At 43.0% G+C, this 21,239-nt stretch overlaps 3 protein-coding genes and 1 long non-coding RNA gene across 7 annotated transcripts; 3 read left to right on the forward strand and 1 right to left on the reverse strand.

Annotated features, from left to right (window-relative positions):
* The first annotated feature begins 13 nt into the window (after nucleotides 1-13).
* On the forward strand, nucleotides 14-932 carry LOC131889012 (uncharacterized). The gene is made up of 2 exons (XR_009374166.1): nucleotides 14-126; nucleotides 199-932. It is a non-coding gene; the product is annotated as an uncharacterized LOC131889012 (long non-coding RNA).
* Nucleotides 933-1,686: 754 nt separating this feature from the next.
* On the forward strand, nucleotides 1,687-3,541 carry LOC131889011 (beta-TrCP-like). 2 transcript variants are annotated; one of them, XM_059237994.1, is made up of 2 exons: nucleotides 1,687-2,838; nucleotides 2,934-3,541. In XM_059237994.1, the coding sequence occupies exons 1-2, from the start codon at nucleotides 1,939-1,941 to the stop codon at nucleotides 3,498-3,500; spliced, it is 1,467 nt and encodes a 488-aa protein (XP_059093977.1). In that variant the 5' UTR covers nucleotides 1,687-1,938; the 3' UTR covers nucleotides 3,501-3,541. The 2 variants fall into 2 exon arrangements, with proteins under 2 accessions (XP_059093977.1, XP_059093978.1); XM_059237995.1 differs by having other exon boundaries at nucleotides 1,687-2,817.
* Nucleotides 3,542-4,936: 1,395 nt separating this feature from the next.
* On the forward strand, nucleotides 4,937-15,229 carry LOC131887753 (collagen alpha-1(IX) chain-like). Its single transcript, XM_059236427.1, has 19 exons — nucleotides 4,937-5,226; nucleotides 5,315-5,542; nucleotides 5,719-5,874; nucleotides 5,940-6,020; nucleotides 6,080-6,121; nucleotides 6,179-6,212; nucleotides 6,299-6,366; nucleotides 6,443-6,563; nucleotides 6,721-6,764; nucleotides 6,839-6,992; nucleotides 7,091-7,137; nucleotides 7,291-7,323; nucleotides 9,729-9,849; nucleotides 10,003-10,046; nucleotides 13,936-14,043; nucleotides 14,105-14,230; nucleotides 14,448-14,654; nucleotides 14,745-14,939; nucleotides 15,045-15,229. Exons 1-19 carry the CDS (start codon nucleotides 4,945-4,947, stop codon nucleotides 15,075-15,077), a joined length of 2,124 nt encoding a protein of 707 aa, XP_059092410.1. The 5' UTR covers nucleotides 4,937-4,944; the 3' UTR covers nucleotides 15,078-15,229.
* On the reverse strand, nucleotides 15,134-17,120 carry LOC131887755 (uncharacterized). Of its 3 annotated transcripts, XM_059236430.1 has the most exons (5): nucleotides 16,977-17,120; nucleotides 16,781-16,897; nucleotides 15,772-16,305; nucleotides 15,481-15,693; nucleotides 15,134-15,362 (listed from the first exon to the last, which is right to left on the reverse strand). In XM_059236430.1, the coding sequence occupies exons 2-5, from the start codon at nucleotides 16,832-16,834 to the stop codon at nucleotides 15,207-15,209; spliced, it is 957 nt and encodes a 318-aa protein (XP_059092413.1). In that variant the 5' UTR covers nucleotides 16,835-16,897; nucleotides 16,977-17,120; the 3' UTR covers nucleotides 15,134-15,206. The 3 variants fall into 3 exon arrangements, with proteins under 3 accessions (XP_059092413.1, XP_059092414.1, XP_059092412.1); XM_059236431.1 differs by having other exon boundaries at nucleotides 16,781-16,984; XM_059236429.1 differs by lacking the exons at nucleotides 16,781-16,897; nucleotides 16,977-17,120 and adding an exon at nucleotides 16,389-16,773.
* Between the last annotated feature and the right edge of the window lie 4,119 nt (nucleotides 17,121-21,239).

Raw genomic sequence — 21,239 nt, forward strand, 5'->3', positions numbered from 1 at the left:
GTTATCGTGACAGGGCCAAGAGCTTTTTCCCAACTGGGGTGCTGTGTTCGAGTCCCGAGGGAAGTTTGATACTCAAGCCTCTATCTTCAGCTTCAACGGACAGGACGTCATGAAGAGCATGAATTGGTAAGCCTTCTCAGTCGAATACAGGCCTGATTCTTTCAAGGTGGCATCTTACGATCGCCATCTGTTTTTCAGGCCCAGGAAATTAGCTTGGCATGGGGGCGGTTCTTGGGGCGAGGCGTCCCATTTCCACTGTCACGCCTGGTCTTCGGCTAGCTCCCTTCAATTGGGGATGGCTTCCAACCTGGAAAAAGGCCACCTCTTGGATCAGCGGAAAGTTCCTTGTGACCATCAATTCATTCTTCTTTGCATTGAAACCACCTCGCACACTCTGTTTTCTACTTAAAGCTGCTCGCTTTTCCCCGGCCAATTTTTAGCGTTCACCCGATGGAAATTCAATGCGCCATTCAATTTATTGCAATACTTTCTTGAAAGATGGCCCAAAATTGGACTCTGGAAAGTAACATTGACGTTTACGTCAAAAGATTTTATTCTCGACCAGGCCTGCTTTGCTCCGGATTATCACCTTATAAGTCTACTTTGTCCAACTGTTGCCCGTACGTAAACAAGTCTTCCACTACTTACTCTCTGCAGTAAATCCAAGTGCTCTCAATTCGTACTATTTGTTATGCACTTACATGCACACGCCTCTTTGACAACCAAGTCTTCCATTCACCTCAACCACAAAGATATATCGATGATGATATCGATGAGCACAACATATTTGTGTCAAGGGTAAGGGCAACTTCAGTTCCTCTATCACGTCTGCCCTAATGTACTATGTTTGATATCAAACACCGTTTAAAGTTATGCACAAATTCTGTTCTAGTTATATTCAGCTTTTTTGGAATAAATACGATTGAAGTTTTTGCACTTGTCTTTGGGATGCATAAATAACCATAAATCATTTGTGAACAAATTAAACTATGATAAAATCGGAGATAAAACTGGCCGAGATTGCCTCCTTTCAAAGCAGAGAGCAACGAGACGTAATTGATAACGGAAGTAAGTAAGCCATTCAGAAAGTTTTGCTTGCTAATACCAAGCGCTCAATCAATCAAACACTCATTCGTTCACTCTTTTTTTAACTGGCTTTACTAACCGCCACAGGGATTGTAACCCACAGTACTATTAAAACGACGCATCATATTTCGTCTATTTATTACCAGTTCAACTTGAAATGATATTTGGTCCAAATGTTGCAAATTTTAGTTGTATGTAAAAAAAAAAAAATGTTCACATCTGATTGAAAGATGTTACCGGATCATCTATTTATTCAATGGCAGTTGCTTTCTTTGTATGATGTGACTAAAAACTGACTTTCCTGCCACTCGTGAATAGGGGGCCATGAAATGAAGAGTCTAACAATGGCGGCTAGTTTCCTCTCCACCGTTGAAAATGACGAAAGCCGAATTTAATGAAAGAAAATATACTTTAAGCCTAACGGAGATACTAAGTCAACCCCGAGCATGATTTGGGTTCAGCCTGTTATTTAACAATTAAGAAGCATAACGGAGTGTGGCTGGAGATGACTATTCCAATAATTCATTTTCGAAACCCTTCATAAGTTTATCTCCCTAGCTCCGATGCATTTGATAACAATAGCACAAGACTCTGTGACATGAAAAGAACAAAATGCTTGAGCGTCAATTTTGTTTGGGGGTGATCTGAAAGGGCGACAGAAAGCATCATACCCTTGCCAATTGTCCACTTTTGTTGTCCGATGACGTCACGTAATTATGGGCATGTTGCCAGAAAAGATCCTGAATGGTGTAGCTTATGTTGTACATAAGATTTACGTCTTTTCTTGCCTTGATTGCTCGGTGCACCCACTAGGGCTCTACAGCACTTAATTACAGGCCTATCCGATTCATCATGGATCGAAGCAAGTATTCCCGTCCTCAGATTAATCTAACTCGTGACGATCGTTTGATGACATGGAATCCAAGCTTGAACATTTACAAAGTCAATCGGTTCCATCTCCTGGAGCTCGGGAGTCAGAGGGACAAGGAAGTGCGCTTTGATTTGGTGGAACAGCTGTTGCAATTCAACATGATTCATGTGGTGGAGAATATATTTGGTTATGTGGGACATGTTTCCACCCTGGATTGCACCAGGGTGTCTCGTTTGTGGTATGATTTCCTGTGCGCTCACATGTTCAAACGCTGGGCTGAAAACAGTCTCCAGCATGACGCATCGCTCAAGGAACTGGCCTTAAAAAAGAAATGGTTGGATCAATTAGCAACAGCCACGCAAGAGGGTCCTAATGGCGATCCACAGGACAATCTCATCTACCGACAGATTTGTTGTGGCATCCACGAGTTACGTGAAGTTTGGCGATATCGCGAGCCCAAAAACAAGCGGCTCCATTGTGACTCATTTGTACTGAGTGTGGCCTTTCAAGGCCAGAGTCTCTTTTGCGGTCTCAATAGTGGTGTGATCCAGTTGTGGGATTTGGACTGGAACGCCAAGAAACGCGAGCAAGAGGTCCATGAAAAGGGCGTCAAATGTCTCGAGATCAATGACGTGATCTTTATCACCGGAAGTTATGACTGCTTTGTGAAAATCTGGTCTCGATCCAAGTGGCGACAGCTCAACACCATCTCACTCCATTCAGACTCTATTTGGGACCTCAAGCTTCACATGGACACGTTTGCCACAGCCAGTTTGGACGGGACAATCACCATGTCGCTCATTGACTGGAGCACTTTACAAGACGACTCCTTGGAGATCACCATGACACTTCAGAAGCACGTATGGAGGTTGAGAACGCTTGTAACACGTGGAAATAACACAAGCATTATGCCGTACAAGTTTACTTTTATTGGGCGCCCAAAATTGAGCGTGCCCTCCTTTTTTGACATTTTCAGGTTGATAATGATTTGGTTTCATCCGTGGACTTTGACGAACGCCTCTTGATTGCGGGCTATGAAGACTCTCGGATTGATGTTTGGGAACTCGCTGCCCAGGAGCTCGTGCTCACCCTTCGGGGTCACAATGGTGGGGTGACGGGTCTTCAGCTGAATGGGAGTGTCATCGCGTCCGGCAGCTATGATGGGACCGTGCGTCTTTGGAGTGTTTCGTCGGGTCACTGTCTTCGCGTTTTCATCGAGCCGGACAACTTCGTCCGATGCGTTGCATTTCTGGGCAACTATCTGGCTTGCGGCGATTTCAGCGGCCTCCTTCACGTCTGGGATGTCCGTGTTCAAGTGGATAGCGAGCAAGTCCAGGTGGGCTCTTATCGCCAGTTCCCTGGACACAAAGGACACGTGGTGTCGCTGCAAATCGACGCCCAAAGGATTGTCAGTGGAAGCCGAGACAAGACTGTTCTCATTCTGGACTTCTGGGCCAAAATGGTTGATCATTGTAAGCGGCGAAAAGAATTGTCAGACAACGCCACCTCAAGAGGTCGGGTGTCAAGATTTCTAAGATCATGACTCATCAACATTATCACTTGGAATGAATAAAGTGTTAAAACATGTCATCGAGTGTTTCCATACTCGAATTCATCCATGAGGAGCTGTACAGTACATACACTGTCGTAATCATCCTGCATTTGAATTGGATGGCTTGAATATGGCCTGACTAAAGTCAAAAGCACTCTCCAAAGTACCTAATTTATAGACTGCTCTAGATATGAGACAGTTCAACAATTGTGTTTTCTTTTTCCTTCCGTTTCGGAGCAGCTTTAACCGAGTGGTAAGTGAAAAAACGTTCTATCTTGTAATGGCTCTTTCAATTCGTTTGATTCATGAATTATATGCCTATTAAGGCCTGGAGTTTTAATAGACTATAATGCCGTTTGACAATGATGACTTGTGATAATGTTAGGCAAAATTCTGTTTCGATCACAATCGTATGAGCTATTTCTGCGCTACCATCGAATGGACAGAAATCAACCGGGCCAAATCAATCCAAAGATTGAAGCCGAGACATCCCTACAGTGAGTCAAGTATTGGTCCATCGTTTTCGAGATTTCCCCAACCACTTTGATGCCTCTCAATGGATAAGCAGTACCTCAATTGTACAACATGTAAGGTATGAGAAGGGAGATAATACTGGAATAGTCAGTTGCAGGCGGCGGAAACGTGCCAACAGTTCCAACGAAAAGGAAGTGGAAGAAGAAAAGGAAGGAGAAAGAGGCTCTTTTTGTACCCACTGGGTTACTTGTAGCTACTGCACCTTCTCAGTTCTCACGTAACCCAGCCATCCTTCTCTCTACTCTCCATGCCCCAAGGATGGTGTGAGACTAGCTAAGTACCATACCGAGAGATCTCCGAGCGACATGGATCTCACTGTGGGCAGAAAGAGATACTCCCAGAAACCATAGCTAGACAGACGTCCCCAAAGAGTACCATAAAACCGAAAAAGATAATCCTCTTCTTTCAAAGCCATGAATCTACGTAGATGCGAGGAGTCTCTCCATGTTTTTTTGAAGAATTGAAAATTTCAAAATAATTCCAAGATACTATCTGAGGCAGGAAACGAAGCTCGCTGTGTGTGTGGAAGTATGGAACAGAATGGTCTTCCCTTCTATTGCGGCAGTGCAGGTGAACTATGTACATGTACGTGTTTGTATGGATGGAGGATGGATCTCTCGCTTGAAATGGGCATTTGGGGAAGGCTGAAGAATAGAAGGAAAGACACGAGGATGGGCGAAGGAAAAAAAAGACACCTTTTTCGGCTTTCTTATCTCCGCCAGCCAACCAACCAACCAACCACAAATATTCCATGGCCTCGTTTATCCACATTACCAAAGGGACCTGGCTGTAAGCTCGCCATGCACAGAAGAGGGTTAGAAGACGCTCGTTGATCAGCGGCCTCGTATCGATTTCACTCAGTTTGTCCAACGTTGACGGAATAACCGTCAGGGTCTGTACAATGTGGGGAGTACCATGGGCCGGGATCGTCTTGAGTGTGGTGTCGCAAGTCTCAGCCGGAGCCCACGGCAGCGGCTCTCACATCGACCTGTTGGAAATGATTCACTTGCCGCTAAACGAAGCGAAGAATGTCCATCCCATCATCGATCCAGAGGATGGCTTACCTGCGTATGGTCTTCAGCGCGGCTCGGATATCATGTCCCCGTTTGGCTTGCTCCACCCCAGGAACACATTCTTCGTTGACTTTGTCATCACGGCACGATACAAGTCCTTGGATCCACGGGTAAGTTTCACTGGGGAAATAACACCGTGGAAAAAAAACGAAACAGGATTTCTCTACATACTAGTTCCTATGGCTTGTGGCTATTTAGGGCGGTTTCTTGTTCGCTGTGGTAGATCCATTGGGGCGCATTGTTCAACTCGGCCTTCGATTATCGCCTGTGAAGGAAGAAGATCAGTTCCAGAAGATCCAGATCTATTACTCACAGCCATTGAGTTTAGGCACGAGACTAGAGCGAAACAAGTCCAATGATCCAGTCGCAGAGTTTCGCATCAAGACCAACCCACACCAACCCAAATGGGTGGACCTACAAATTCGAGTAAGAACAGCTCATTATCAATTGAATTGTTAACATTTTTATTGTTATTATTGTCAACTGCCTTAATATGAGGAACAGCTCCGCGCAGAGCTATACCCTTCATTTTCGATCTGCTACGATTATGGCCAGGTTTATGTTACTAAATATTACTCAACTTTTGCACTGGCTCTCAAAAGAAAATTGGGATGAGCTTTTCCATGACCCTCAATTGTGAGCCAATCGCCATGGAGGCCTCCGGTATGCATGTGGACTTTCAGCGACCATTGCTCATTGATTTAGGAGCCACCCTCCACATTGGGCGAGCCGGGCCTCACATCATGGGCGATTTTGAGGTGAGGGGATGTGGAATGATTAAACCTGTGCTTATATGACTCAGACCTTTCTTAAACCCTATTAGGGATTGATTCGTGAACTAAGCGTCTTCGAAGGCAACCCACCGTCCCTAAGCACTTGTGACATTCCCGACCGCAGAAAAATGGTAAACAATGCATGTGAGAAACAACGAGTATCCCTGAAAGTTGGTCTCTTTTGCTTTAGGGATTACCACTTCGAGGGCCACCCGGTCCAATGGGCCCGAGGGTAAGTAACCAAGTTGGGTTTCACTTCTGACTTTCAAGTTCTCGATCATGCCTTCAGGGTGCCCCCGGTCACAGCATTCAAGGACCACCTGGTAGGTCCAAAATGAGTTTAATGCATTTAAACTCGTCTCAGAACTCAATTGCATGTGGCATTCATTCATTGTTTAAAATCTATTAGGGCCGCCAGGACCACCTGGACTTCCTGGACCAATTTTTTCTATCAACAGTGAAGAAGAACATGGAACAGTAAGGCGCTCGAAATGATGAAATGACAAAAAAATAGTTCATTGGTAAAATCGTTCAAGTTCTGATCCTATTTTAGGAGCGAGTGGTTCGTTATTCTGCCAATGCGTCCAGTTCTGGCAGTTATTGCGGCTGCTCTGAAACCACTATCATTTCCTTGGCCAATCAAATCAGGCAAACTCTTTCTCCTGGCCCCAAAGGTGCGTGTACATACAATTCCACGTATTGTACACTATGTTATAAATGGCCAAGGCTCTATTTACTTCCATTCTGGTTCAAAGCAAGGCTCCACTGTGACAACTCGAAATGAAAGATATGGCCTCAAGCGATTAATCTCAATTACTTTATCTATTTTAGGAGAGCCAGGCGTTTTTGGTAGTCCTGGACCGGCAGGGAAGACAGTGAGCATTAAATTCAAATTTACTTTCAATAGCCTCGTCTGGCCATATCCTTAATTTTAATCCTTTTTTTTCAGGGGTTGAGGGGGCCCAGAGGTTTTCGGGGTCCTAAAGGGGAAGCCGGCATCAAAGGCGACCGCGGGCACAAAGGCCTAATGGGACAAGAAGGAACCCAAGGGGATAAAGGCGAACCGGGAAAAGATGGATTTTCCGGCTCGAGTGGACCTCAAGGTGAGAAAGCAAGCATTTTGACTATCCATTGGCAAATTTCCACAATAAAGTAAAAAGGCCCGTTCAAATTTTTGATCAGCAATATTCATTCATTTCAGGCCCTCCAGGCCCACCAGGTCCCCCAGGTTTGGCAACTGCTTACGATGTAAGTTCAGGTTTAGGTTGTTTCATTTATTCTGTTTGATTGTATTTTCTTCCACGACAAGTTCAATGTTATTGTTTTCCTGAAATGGGGGAATATCTTGGTTCAAAAAATGTCCGAATATGACCGAACAGCGACTTCCCCTTTTCTTTTTAGCCCCTTTGGTCCTCGAGAAGTAGGATGTATCAGGTAAATAGAGAAAATCTCGTATCAATTCGCTTTTGAAGGTGGCTGTGGACGACGCACGAATCAACATACCGGGTGCGTCATAAAGAACAAGAATTTGTTGAAATGGTCATATCTCTCTCAATAATGAATCGATTTTGTCGAAATTTCATTTGGGAGCTCTTGTGACATTAGTCAACTTAAGCTGTAAATCGGCTTTGCCCTTTGCGTTCATACGTGCCTTCAGATGATGGCAGAAGGCATAGCAATTTTTGAGGCTGAATAGGGAATCGAAGCCACTAAAGGTGTGGATGAGTGTGACCCTCAAGGCTTTTTCGAAGCAGAATTTTGTTTTGCAGACTTTGGCTGTAATTCGGGGCCAAAAATCATACAACACTACCTGATAAAGAGCAATGTTTGACTTTTGATCCTTGATCAAAATGAGTTATGCACAGCCTCAAAATGGGCATTTGTCTTACTAGTTGTGAGGACCAAGGTCCTGTCTTGTGTGAATAGAAACACTCCGCCTTGGTCCTCCCCCACTTCTAGCTTCCAATTGACAATTCTACTTGTCATGATATCCACGTAATTGGCCGCAGAGAGACGGAATTCTTTCTCATACCAGACAGGGTTGGACGACTCCTTTACTGGTTCTAGGATCCCAAATAAAGTCGTTGAGGTAGGATGCTTGGATGAAATCACAAAGGCATATTGACCCAGCTTTATTCCATCTCTTCTGGGGCCTAAAAACAGATTTTCTTGAAATTCGTTTTGAAGTTGTAAACTGGTTGTAACCTTGATCAGAGGCAAATATCTTCTGATCTGAATGAAAAATGATTTTGCCAGCATCCAAGTCTTTACCTGTGAACACCTTAGAGCAGACAATATGAGTGCTTCACATTTATTCATCAGTCAGAGGCTTTGCCCTTCCTAAAACTTGACAAGCTGATGGATTTGATGATTTGTCCGATGGGAAACCTAAGCATTTCGATTTGACCCGCCATCGCCCATACATTCATTTTGGATTTCTTTCCAGACGGTTTTCAATCTTTTTGTAAATCAAAAAGTCTTTAACAGTCCATTCTATTCTTTGAGTCAACAATCATCTTTCATCAGCTTCTTCATGCCAAAAATGCACTCCAGCTTACCCCGGTAACCTTAAAAACCTCAGATGCGGGTAATCCACACGGAGAAGGGCAGCAAAGGCTTCCTGATTGGGCATTTTCCGTGGTTGAAATCAAGTTTTTTGAAGCTTTACTTTTTATCATTTACTTTCTGTCTAACAAACATCTGCCCATTTATTTTTTGCTTCGTCTCGCTAACTCATTTATTTCCGGATGTAGAACAGAAAGAGTTAACAAAGTTGTTCTTTATGGCGCACCGGGTACGTATAGTCCAATCCTGCTGACCAAACAGGTGCATGTGACCCAGTACTTCCTTCGACACACTTTTCTTCCACTGTTCTGTCATCATTCTAGAGCTTGTCGTAAACGTAAGGACTTTCTTTTCAATCAGAATCAGGCCCATCGAGCAGCACTATATTGATGACGAGGAGCAGAAACTTATGAAAGTCAAAGAAATGTATTGTTTTTGTCTTTTTTTTTACTTTGAATTTGAATCATATTCGGGTTTTTTCGGTTTGTTTTTATCAGATATATTTGCGGAAACATTTTGTCTTTTCTCTGTTTTTTTTCAATTCTGTAGTGTGACTTTTCAAAGTTTATTTGATAAAATTGTATAAGAATCCGATGTCAAAAAATGCAAAAGCACCCAGAAAATTTCAACGGATCGTCTAGTATACCTTTCAACTTTGAGTGATAGGTGGCTTACTGAGGGTAATAAAGGAAACAATACGTACAGTTGTTGATTGAAATGCTTTTGAATCCTTATCATATATGTATGACAATACATTTTTCACAAGCGGCCACACATCAAACGTGTTTGCTCTACTAACCTAAAGTCCTTTGTATCTATGGTTCAAATAAAAAAAAATCGCACAATTTTCGACTTTTTTCGACAAATTTCACTTTTATTTGCTTCTGTTGTTCTGCCTTAATTCCTGACATTATTCGTCTATTATTCTATTTTCGTACGGTTTGCCCATTTGGGTTGCCTTTATTTTTTTGCGTAATGATGGCGTATTGTTTATGATTGTGACATGCTTTAAAAAGACAGAAGAAGGTCCGAAGGAAAGCTCGTAAAATGCACTTTTTGGGTAAGCAAAATTAGACCTTTATCATTCTTGATACACATTAAATTCGATGCTCTTACATGCCAATACTGAAGCTCCACGTCGATGCTTTCGAGATTTGTCTATTTTCAAGTCAAGCATCCATCTATCAAACCACTGATATATGATATACGGACATATCTGCAGTCAGTTCTAATGTCGGATGTGTTCGGATGAGAAGACGCCATTCTTTTTGCAGGACTCGCCCCGGAGTCAATCTCTGACCGCATCGTCTCTGTCCTTGCCTGGAGCCAAGGGAAACCACGGTCAAAAAGGAAATATGGGTCAAAAAGGCAGCAAAGGGGAAGTGGGAAAGAAAGGTATATCGATCGAAGGAATGTCACGCCCGGTTTATGGGTTTCAAAAATAAAATTATGGCTGCACAAAAGCACTACATGGAAGTGGTGATTAAAGAAACCAAGGATGATGATTGATAATGATGACATGATTGAAATGTTTTCGTGCCATTTCAGGAGAACGTGGAGAACTCGGCCTCATTGGCCCCCAAGGAGAGAGGGTAATATAATTATAGTTAAGAACCCTTCAACACTAGTTCTTATTCTTCAAATCATAATTCTTTCTATACTTGGCGAAAACTGGTATCTAATTACCGATCCCAATTTGTGAAACACGTAAAACGATGTTTCATTGAATGTATTGACTTTCGAAATCGCCATCTAGCGGGTCAAGAGCGCAAAACAGCAGATGGGGCTCAGTACATAAATTCCATACCCTAGTACGATTCTCAATGATTTTCTTCGACTTTTCCGCCCCTTTGGCTAGCCAACCCTTCTTGATGGGCTTATTTGGGGGCAGTTCATTAGCTAACCACTAATTCAATCTTCAATTCTTTTGTTCTTTTGGTTTGCGAATCCGGCCTGAACAAGCAATAAAAGGCCAAATAGTCCATTGTACTTGAGCTTTCATCCATGCCGTTTTATACTTGTCTTAAAATGGTCACCTAGGGCAACCCAGCACCAAAGCTCTGGATCTAGCAAGGGGATCTAGCCACATTATCCAGCACAATCAGGCTGCTTGATGGATCGCGCAGGCTGAGCCAGAGAGGCAGCACGGGCAGCACGTTGTCTCCCGTGATCTGAGTCAGTTTAGTCTTGGGGAGGCAGTTGGAAGTGGTTGGTTGACTTTACTTCCAGCTGCCTACAACATTCTTGCGCCTGGTCAGCCAGCCAGAATTTGCTTTGCACTTGCAGACTTTAGGCAGAATTTGCTTTGGGGCCATCTAGCCAGAGAGGTGAAATCTCTTCAACATGGCAAGAAGAATGCGTGCGGGGGTGGGTGGGGGCTTTCCTTTAGGAACAGTGTACTGGTGTGATCAATCTGCCCATGACGCCAGTTTTCAAACCAGCACTCCCAACTTTCATCCCAGCTAGATTGAAGTTGCATTTTCTGTTCCAAAAAAAACAATCTGATATCAATGTTGGCAGTACTGGTATGAAAATTTGCAGAGTAGGCAGATATGGAGATTTATCACAACATTACTAGTTCGACTTATTTGATCAAAACTGAAACGACGGTTCAGCTTTGACTCTTACTTGATACCAAGGGATTCCAAGCTCGAGAACAGTTATGACTTTATTGGAGTTTTAATGGCATTCACGAGCATTTGGTCAAGTCAGGGTTAAGAAAGGGCGCAATTGACCGGGCGCAATTGACCGGGCGCAATTGACCGGGCGCAATTGACCGGGCGCAATTGACCGGGCGCAATTGACCGGGCGCAATTGACCGGGCGCAATTGACCGGGCGCAATTGACCGGGCGCAATTGACCGGGCGCAATTGACCGGGCGCAATTGACCGGGCGCAATTGACCGGGCGCAATTGACCGGGCGCAATTGACCGGGCGCAATTGACCGGGCGCAATTGACCGGGCGCAATTGACCGGGCGCAATTGACCGGGCGCAATTGACCGGGCGCAATTGACCGGGCGCAATTGACCGGGCGCAATTGACCGGGCGCAATTGACCGGGCGCAATTGACCGGGCGCAATTGACCGGGCGCAATTGACCGGGCGCAATTGACCGGGCGCAATTGACCGGGCGCAATTGACCGGGCGCAATTGACCGGGCGCAATTGACCGGGCGCAATTGACCGGGCGCAATTGACCGGGCGCAATTGACCGGGCGCAATTGACCGGGCGCAATTGACCGGGCGCAATTGACCGGGCGCAATTGACCGGGCGCAATTGACCGGGCGCAATTGACCGGGCGCAATTGACCGGGCGCAATTGACCGGGCGCAATTGACCGGGCGCAATTGACCGGGCGCAATTGACCGGGCGCAATTGACCGGGCGCAATTGACCGGGCGCAATTGACCGGGCGCAATTGACCGGGCGCAATTGACCGGGCGCAATTGACCGGGCGCAATTGACCGGGCGCAATTGACCGGGCGCAATTGACCGGGCGCAATTGACCGGGCGCAATTGACCGGGCGCAATTGACCGGGCGCAATTGACCGGGCGCAATTGACCGGGCGCAATTGACCGGGCGCAATTGACCGGGCGCAATTGACCGGGCGCAATTGACCGGGCGCAATTGACCGGGCGCAATTGACCGGGCGCANTGATCAGGTGCAAGTAGATTGCAGACCCACATTCTCTTTTCCATCAATTACAGGTCAGGGTGTCAAATCTTAAATCAAAAAGTCTGCATTTTAATTTCGTCCAAACTTCAATATGAGAGCTCTTTGTGAAGTGGTTTCAAGTTGAAATTCAATGTATGGCCAAACATCTGCAATGTGTAATTATTTCCAAACCATTTTGAAGCTCAAGTTAAGTATTTTTCTTGCAATGTTCGACATTAGGACACGTTCTTAATTGATAGAGATGTCATGATAAACCATCGACTCTCTTCTGGAAAGAACTGTTTTTGCTGCTGAGGATGCTTTTGTTCACATTTTTTGGGGGGGGCGGTTCAAACCTATGATAGCAGATGTAGCTCAATTGCAGGGCTCTTTTTTTTGCAGAATTCCCAAACTGATAAAAGGAGTTGAATTTGATATTCAAATCCGTTGGCAGACCAAATACAGAATAACGGTTAAGAGGCAATAGCTAGACAAATCACAATCTTTCATTATACCGAAGGATGAAATTCTTTGCAGCGTTTAGTAAAGCCAGTGAAAAGAGTCAGTAAAGCCAGCAAACAAAAAAAACTTGGTAAAAGGTTTTGGCTGAGGAGTTAATCCTTGATATGATCATGCTCCTCAGAACTAAATTGAAAAGTCCCAAACAAGGAACAACAAGTTTAGAGGGAAGCAGATAAGGACTAAAATGACAATAGCTGCTATTTTAGTGGCTTATCTGCTTAATCCCTTCCCAGAACCACTAAAATTCTGCGTCGACCGAAATTCTCAACTCAGATTGGTTGAGGCATAAGGCAAAGCGGTCAAGCAGTCAAGGGAATGAGCCACGAAAACATCTGCTAATAAAGGATCAAAAATAACCCTGAAATGTGAAAAATAGTAAGAAAAAGCCGTAAAAGAGTTCGAGAAACTGGAAAATGGCTAAAAAAGTGAATAAAATGAAAATTTGGCTCAAAAATGTTTTTGAGACCAAAAGGGACAAAAAAGTCAAAACACTTTTTCCAGGTTTTACCAATTTTTCCAGGTCTAGTTATAACTCAGTAGTGCGGGAATTTGCATCTGAATCTAGTAATAAAATATTTTGGTTCAAATATTTGAGCAGTTTTCGCAATTGGTAAATATTTTTACATATTTCCGTAATACTTTTCATGTTTTACCATACTTTGGCATGCCCGAGGTGAACTCCTAGGTAGCATTACCAGATGATCCTCATGGCGGCCAAAAATTGATAAAAATGACTACTTTTAAAACTCAATAATCAAAACCTGGCTACCCAGTGGCTACATCTGACTTTCAAAAGCCACAAGAGATCAACTTTTTTTGCGTTATTTGGTTTCAAGACAAAAAGTCGAACAATGTATCAATCCAGCGCTTCCTCTAATGGGATCCAAACTCAATCCCCAAAATTCACAATGCGGGCTTCTTGCAACCGAAAAAATGCAAGTGCTAACTCTTTAGGAGATGTCTCAGTTCATGTTAAGCGCTGGTTTAGCCATTTAAAACAAAGACTAAATGCGTGGGGTTGTGGGGTTCAAACACGTCGTTTAGTAGTTTCACTGAAAATAGCTTGGTTGCAATTGTCATATATATGGCAAACTACTTGCTGTATTCTACTACTGCCGTCAGCCATGGGCATTAAACACTCCAGAAAACAAGCTACATTTGCGCTTCATGATTAAATATTTCTGAAATACGTATATGCAATTTTTTCGATCATTTTTACTCCTGTTATTACCCACCCAAGCTATCGATCACTTATCTTTGTGCTTATTAGAGCATTGAACTGCTACAAACAACGTCTTTTCCCAGGGCTATGAGGGACCGGTTGGACCACCAGGAATTAAAGGCGAGGAAGGAATGCCAGGGCTTGATGGACAATCCGGTATCCCTGGAGTTCCAGGGAACGAAGGATTAAAAGTAATTAAATCTTAGGCTGACTGGGTTACAAAGTGAATACAAATCGAGATATTGTCTTTAGGGCACCAAGGGCGACCGAGGAGAACCGGGCCGCACAATCGAACTGGCCCCCGGATATTTCCCCAATGATATCAAGTTTCAGACTGAGAAGGGTCTTAAAGGTGAAAAAGGCGACACCGGGAAAAAGGTAAGTGTTTCTATCAATGAATCGACATCCATATACAGCAAGGCCTTCCCCCATCAAGGCGCGTACATGCACTTACATTTAAATGTCACTTCTCACGAGCAAAAAAAAGAAGTGACGATTTGAGGCCGGTAGTATTTAACAATTGATATCCCTGAGTATGCCAGTATTTAGTCGCCTAATTCTCACGGAAACTCACGCCATGATGCTTCTTTCAAAGGGTGTCCGTGGGGCGCCTGGTGTGCCAGGATCACGAGGCTGGCCTGGTCCGACGCTAGATCCATCGACCTTGAGTGAGTCTGCTTTGAACTTGATCCGCGGCAAACGGGGGAAACGGGGGAAGCGCGGTCCACCCGGCCCGCCAGGACCTCCGGGTCCGCCTCATTCAGATGAGGTGAATCAGAAACCCAGTCTAGTCAACATGAGGGTAAGAACTGAGCTACTGAGCTACATACCTTTAGTACGAGTAGAATCGTGCTAGCTTCCCACTTACCGTTTGACTTGTTTGACTTGGTAGATGGCGGATCCGTTCGGCGCTTTGCAAAAACTCAACTCCAACCATCAATATTGCAACCCGGAGAAAGTTCATCAAATTCAAAGTGCCATCGAGCTGAACGATAAGTTTGAGATGTGCTCCATCGGAACCATCGGGTTCCTTCTGAGCCAAGAAATGCTCATCGTCAAAACCAAATCCGGATGGCGACAAATTAATGTAAGAGCTCGCTTTGCAGTGTCCCCTTGAACTCAATCTTGAGGATGAAAATTGAGAGCCAGCTATTACATTCCATGTTTTTCTATTTGTTTGCTCTTACTTTAGATCAAAACGGACATCATCGGGGAGGCTCCTTAAACGTTGAGGACTTCAACACTGGTGTATGAAATAAAACCCTTGAATAGAAGGCCTTGGTAATTATTTATCATCATCGGCCATACAGTATTACTAACTAATCGTGATGTGAAGGCATAAAGAAAACGGATTTCATCTATAGATTGATTTGGGCTCATCTTCGTATAATAGAGCAAAGACAAACGTGTCCATTTCTTCTTGATCTTGTGGTAAGGGAATAGCTGCTTGACCAATACCCGCGAGAGGATCAGACCGAGAAAGAACTCCCTCGGTATCCTGGACATCACTCTAGAACGCAATTCAAACCCCAAATGAGATTGAATTCTAGTCAATCATCTTACATAATCAACGAGCGTTGACAGCTCTCGCCCACTACTGTACCACACAATATAGCAATGATACTCACTTGTATGAGATCTCGGAGTCTATCTCTAAGATCCTTTTTGATGCAGACCTCAATCCGTTTTCCCTTGAGACAGTTGACAAAAAGCACCGCGGGGGCAACCGTTTTGGCGATGGGAACGGTCTCGAATTCTTCGAGAGGCAAACACGACGAGAATTTAGCGCATGTATCTACACTTTGAACGAGTTCAGCCTTCATAATTTCGTCCAATGGCATCTATGGTACAAGAAAGAGGGAAATCATGAAGTAAGACGGCTCTTTCAGGTTTTGGCGAAACGACATTAGACTGTTCACCTTTTGGATATTGGCCTTCAAGCTATCTTTCGCAATCAGACCCTTGTCGTCCAAATAGTTCATTCGAGTGAGGATGCAGGTTACGTTGCTCACTTTGCTGATGATATTGTTCCTCAATTGGTTCAGTTCCTGGCCGTTGTCGTCGGCGTGACTAGATGAAAGCGGTGACTGTCTGCGGTTTCGAGTCATCCACTTGGATTGATAGTACGTTGGACTGGGCCGACCAGGGGAATAAAAGTGGGAATAGGGGTAGTAGGGTGGTTTGATGTTGGACAAGGACCCCAGAGAATGGAAATGGGATTGATGAGGACCTAACGGAACGTTTTGAGGCTGGGAATGGGCCAAGGGGGGCCCATGGGAGAGCTTGTTTGTGGCCAATGGCTCACGGCTGATTTGACCGCCTTGAACGAATTGGTTCAGCCAGGGGTTTCGATGAATGGTTGGATACTCTAAATCGGGTTTGGCGAACTCATCGTCTTGTGCGACTGGAGAATATTGGCAATACTCTGTGGCTTCCTTTACCTCCATTTTGAACTACAAAATAAGTGATTAATCCCATTCGTGACTGATGGTGATGGTACATTCCGTGCACTCATCGAGTCTGTCAGCGAACTTACCTTTTGCATGGTTTCAAGTCCAAAGCAGGATTCATAGAGTTTAATCATAGCGTATTTGTGGAGAAAATTCTCCGAACTCGGACTAATATGTCCATCGAAATCAAACGCTTCCACAATGTGGCCAACAGCCCCAATAACTACGAACCCAACCAGAAAGTATCGGATGATAGTCATCTCGGAATCTCAGCTAGTTGTTCTTTTCTGTCCAGAAAGGCACGATTCACCACTTCTCCACTGGCAACTCGTTGGCTACTGTTTGGTTGGGAGGTCTGGTTTTTGTGCAAGCCCACTTCATTGCGAACTAGTCTGTGAAATTTGTTCAAGTTTTACCGTGGAAACTTAATTTCTATCCACTAGGAGTTCTATTGCCGCCTGTCTGTCTTTCTTCCCACCTGCCACAATGCCATCCAATCGGGTGCGAATCTCATCCACCTCTCGTACGTCATGGTGGATGAATGATTGTGAGAGAAACGATCGCACACAAGCTCTCCTAAAACGGCCAAGAAAAGCTGCACCACGATAGTTCATTGTTCTGTACGTGCAAGTGATTGGCCGGAACCAGAGATGGACGATCTATTTGTCTATTACCGGCGTTGGTTTTCCACTGAAGTTGTACCCATCTATGACGAGGATTAGCTACAATTACGGACTGGGTCTCAAATATTCTGTATGGTTTGAACAAACGTTCGTAAACACACCGAACTACCGTGCTCGGTCCAAACAAATGTTTTTTTGTTGGAATAGCGAAGATTGAGGCTGCTTTAGGTAGTCCGAACTCCTGCATCCACTTGGCAAAACGCTTTGCTGCCAAGTCATCCTTCTTTCCCACAATGGCTATAACGCCTGTTGAATTTTTGATGGAAATACGAAGGCACATCTTGGCATTTTTCTAAGGAACAACTTTTTTTGATTTTATGGATTTCTAGCTCAGATTAAAAACTTACACGACTAAAAAATCCCTAATTTTCAAAACTTTTTTGAATTGACTTTGGAACACAGTTCAATAATTTTGAATCCAAATTAGCATATGATCTATTTTACCAATACTGTGTTGTATTGGAATTGATGGTCCTGTTTTCGTTTCCAAAATGCCCCAGTTACATCTAAACACAAATCATTAGGCAATTGATGTGGATTTTCAATATCACAAAAGCATGTGATTACATGACTTTTTTAACTTAATTTATAAAAGCCTCAAAATGATATTAAACCGCACTTGAAACATGCTAAAAATGTAAATTTTCGAAAACACATAATGCAACTTTTGAATAAACTATCAATTATAAGACATTCTATTTTATTATTAAAAAAGTTTCAAAAACAGAAAACATGCCAGAAAGAGAAATGACAAATAATATCTCATATTTGTTGTTTCTATGCTCCAGGGGAAAAATATAACAATCAGTGGAGTCTGAAAATATGGAAATCTACATGGGCGAACCTTTTCCATATTTTTTTCTCCAAAACGAGTCAAATTTTCAGAAAATGATTTTTTGAAACAGGGTCATCGAAATTTTCAGATGAATTAAAAATTCAGTATACTTCTCAACGTTGTTGTAAATCGAGCTTTCCATTATCTTGGAGGACTACACCTAAATCCTTAATGGAAGAGACCTAATGAATGCCCTTACCTTCATCGTCTACTAGTGGAGAGTCTAATAGCGCACACCCAAAGGTCATTGAACGGAATTTCATTCCATTCAATGCCATGTTACTCTTAGAAAACCAACAGTAGATTTATTCTGGGCCCTCTATCAGACAACCGGAATTTTGATCATTCCTGCTGCAAACGTAAGGAAGTCCGCAAAAAAACTAATTTTGTATCATCAGCATGAAAAGAGGTACTGACTATCATACAACAAAGCTTCTAAAGTGAAGCAATGAAGATGATAAAAAGGAGAGAACCTAATATGGAGCCCTAAGGAACACTCGACTTGACATCATGTATTTCACTAAGGGATGCGTCGACCTTAACCAATTGATTCCTGCCAGGAATCAACCTTTTAACCAATTGAGAACCTTGCCTTTTATCCCAATCTCATGGATTCTGTTAACCAGAAGGCCATGATCTACCTTGGCAAAGCCCTTGTCAAAGTCAAGATAGACTACATCAACTGGCTCATGTCTCTCTAGTCCATCCATGACCTGCTCTATATACTGAATCAGTTGGGTAACCGTGCTAAAATGCGCTCGGAGCCCATGCTGGTTTTCGAGTTCTCCTGGCCCTGCAACATCTCAGTTTCTAATAAGATGCTCACATGTTCTTGCTCCTGTTTTCTTGTATTTGATGCGTTGCATGATGGATCAAGGCAAGATTCCCTCTTCACTAAGTTACCTCACGTTGTTCCAATTTTCAAAGGGGGGATATATGTTGCGCCCCAGTTTCAATGGGCCGCTTGCTCTCGCTTCGAATATTCCGATGGTGTTTGAGAAAATCATGAAGTTCAAACTTTTAGAATTTCTCGAAGTCCATGAAATCATTCCTCCTAGTCAGCACGGGTTCCGAGCACATTTTGGCACGGTTATCCAACTAATTGAACATGTAGAACATGTTATTGAGGAAGTAGAGAGCCGATCTGGTCTATCTCGACTCTGCTAAGGTCTTTGACAAGGTAGATCATGCCCTTTTAGTTAACAGACTCCAAGAGATTGGGATTGAAGGCAAGGTTCTCAATTGGTTAAGAAGTTTTATTTCTGGTAGGAATCAATTGGTTAACATCAAGGAAACCCATAGTGGCATACTTGATGTAAAGTCGGGTGTTCCTCAGGGCTCCATATTAGGTCCTCTCCTTTTTATCATCTTCATTGCTCCACATTACCGGTAGAAGCTTCGTAGTAGTGTCAGTATCTTTTCTTATGCTGATGACGCAAAATTAGTGTTAACGGTCAAAATTCCGGTAATCTGGTAGAGGTCTTAGATCATATCAACTCTTGGGTTGCTAGAAATAACATGGTCTTGAATGGAACAAAATTCCACTCAATGGCCTTTGGATCGACGCCATTAAACACTCCGCTCATAGATAATGGAGGTAAAAATATCGAGCAGGTTTCGTCCATGAAGGATTTAGGCGTAATCCTCCTAAAGAATGGAAAGTACGATGAGCATATCCAATTGAAAGTATGCAAAGCTTTCCAAACATGTGGTTGGATAAATCGCTCGTTTAAGTCCAGAGATAGTATCACGATGATTACAATTCAATTGTCCAGCTATATCTTTGGGCCACCAATTAGTTCAGCTTGTTTGCAAAAACTTGGACTGTACAGCATGTATTCAGAGAAGTTACGAAAGGTATGATATTGTATGTTTTTAAAAGTATTCATGAGCTTTGTCCCAACCCAGGTTTTAGGGTCAATTCTAGTGGCCATAGAAGCTTAACGTGCGTTTTGAGAGCACTTTCAAGCCTTCGTGAATCCATGCTAGTTCGAACAATGAAGTCTAACTCTCTCTTTTGATCAAAATTCCTGATCAACGTTACATTCAAGGGCTAGACAGATCTGCCAATTCATAAACCACTGGGCTAACTCTAAATCGACGGTGGATCAAATATCCAATGTTTGCCCACTTGGAAGGCTCCAACTGCCAGGTGGATGACATCACTAGATATAATACGGCAGTCAAGCTGTCTGCATAAATTGTGAAATTTGAATTGCTGAATTTAGCGCCAATACATGATCCAACCATAGTTATTTGACGATTTGGAATTATTAAGGTAATCAATTTAATATCATTATTCAATATAATTTACATCTAAATTCTAGTTTTATGGCAAACAGTTTGGTTTAAAAATTCATCTAAAGATGGTTTTTCGTACATGTAATCAGTCAATCTAATATCAATAGTAATGAAACAAACGTAAAATTCATCATTAAAAATCAGACAAAAGCAATGATTTATGTGATTTAAAATTAACTAATTGTACCAATGCTAATATGTTTTCTTTTTTGTTATCAATTGCATTACTTACTAAGTGAACAGGATATAACAAGGTATCTCAAATGGTATGAATTTAAAATTTCAAAGGAAAAATGTGTTTTCTAAGTACCGCATATTATCATATCAAAGAGTAATGGAGTTTTTCTACACTTTCATTACATAAGATCTTAAATTAGTTCATGAAAATTATGATGATTATTCCCTCCTGAAAACTTTACAAAATGAAACTGGAGATCGTAGATAATGGAGGTAAAGATATCGAGCAGGTCTCATCTATGAAAGATCTATGTGTAGTTATCCAAAATAATGGAAAGTTCGATGAGCTTATCCAGTTGAAGGTGGGTAAAGCTTTTCAAACGTGTGGTTGGATATATTGCACGTTTAAGTCCAGAGATAGCATCACGATGCTAACTCTGTACAAGTCGTTTGTTCAGCCACATCTTGCGGCATATGCTTCTCCCAGTTGGGCTCCAATGAGTTCAACAGGTTTGCAAGAGGTCGAACAAGTCCAAAGATGTTTCACTAGGAACATGACACGATTGAGAGAACTCTCATATTAGGAGAGGCTAAAAAAGTTGGGACTGTACAGTGTTCAGAGAAGGTACAAAAGGTATTCGATACTGTACGTCTTGAAAAGTATCCATGAGCTTTGTCCCAACCCAGGATTTAGGGTCAATTCTAGTGACCGTAGAGGCTTAATGTGCGTGTTGAGAGCACCTTCAAGTCCTCGAGAATCAAGGCTAGTTCGAACAATGAAGTCCATTTCTCTTCTTTCTCGCGCTCCTTCATTGTTTAATTTGCTTCCCTCTAAATATCGTAGAGAATACGTAGGCCTTGTTGATTCGGCTGCATCTTTCAAGTCAGACTTGGACAATTTTTTTAGATAGTGTGGAAATTGCTTTCCTTTGATTTCTCCA

Source organism: Tigriopus californicus, chromosome 10 (genome assembly GCF_007210705.1).
Source record: "Tigriopus californicus strain San Diego chromosome 10, Tcal_SD_v2.1, whole genome shotgun sequence".
Classification (NCBI taxonomy): Eukaryota; Metazoa; Arthropoda; class Copepoda; order Harpacticoida; family Harpacticidae; genus Tigriopus; species Tigriopus californicus.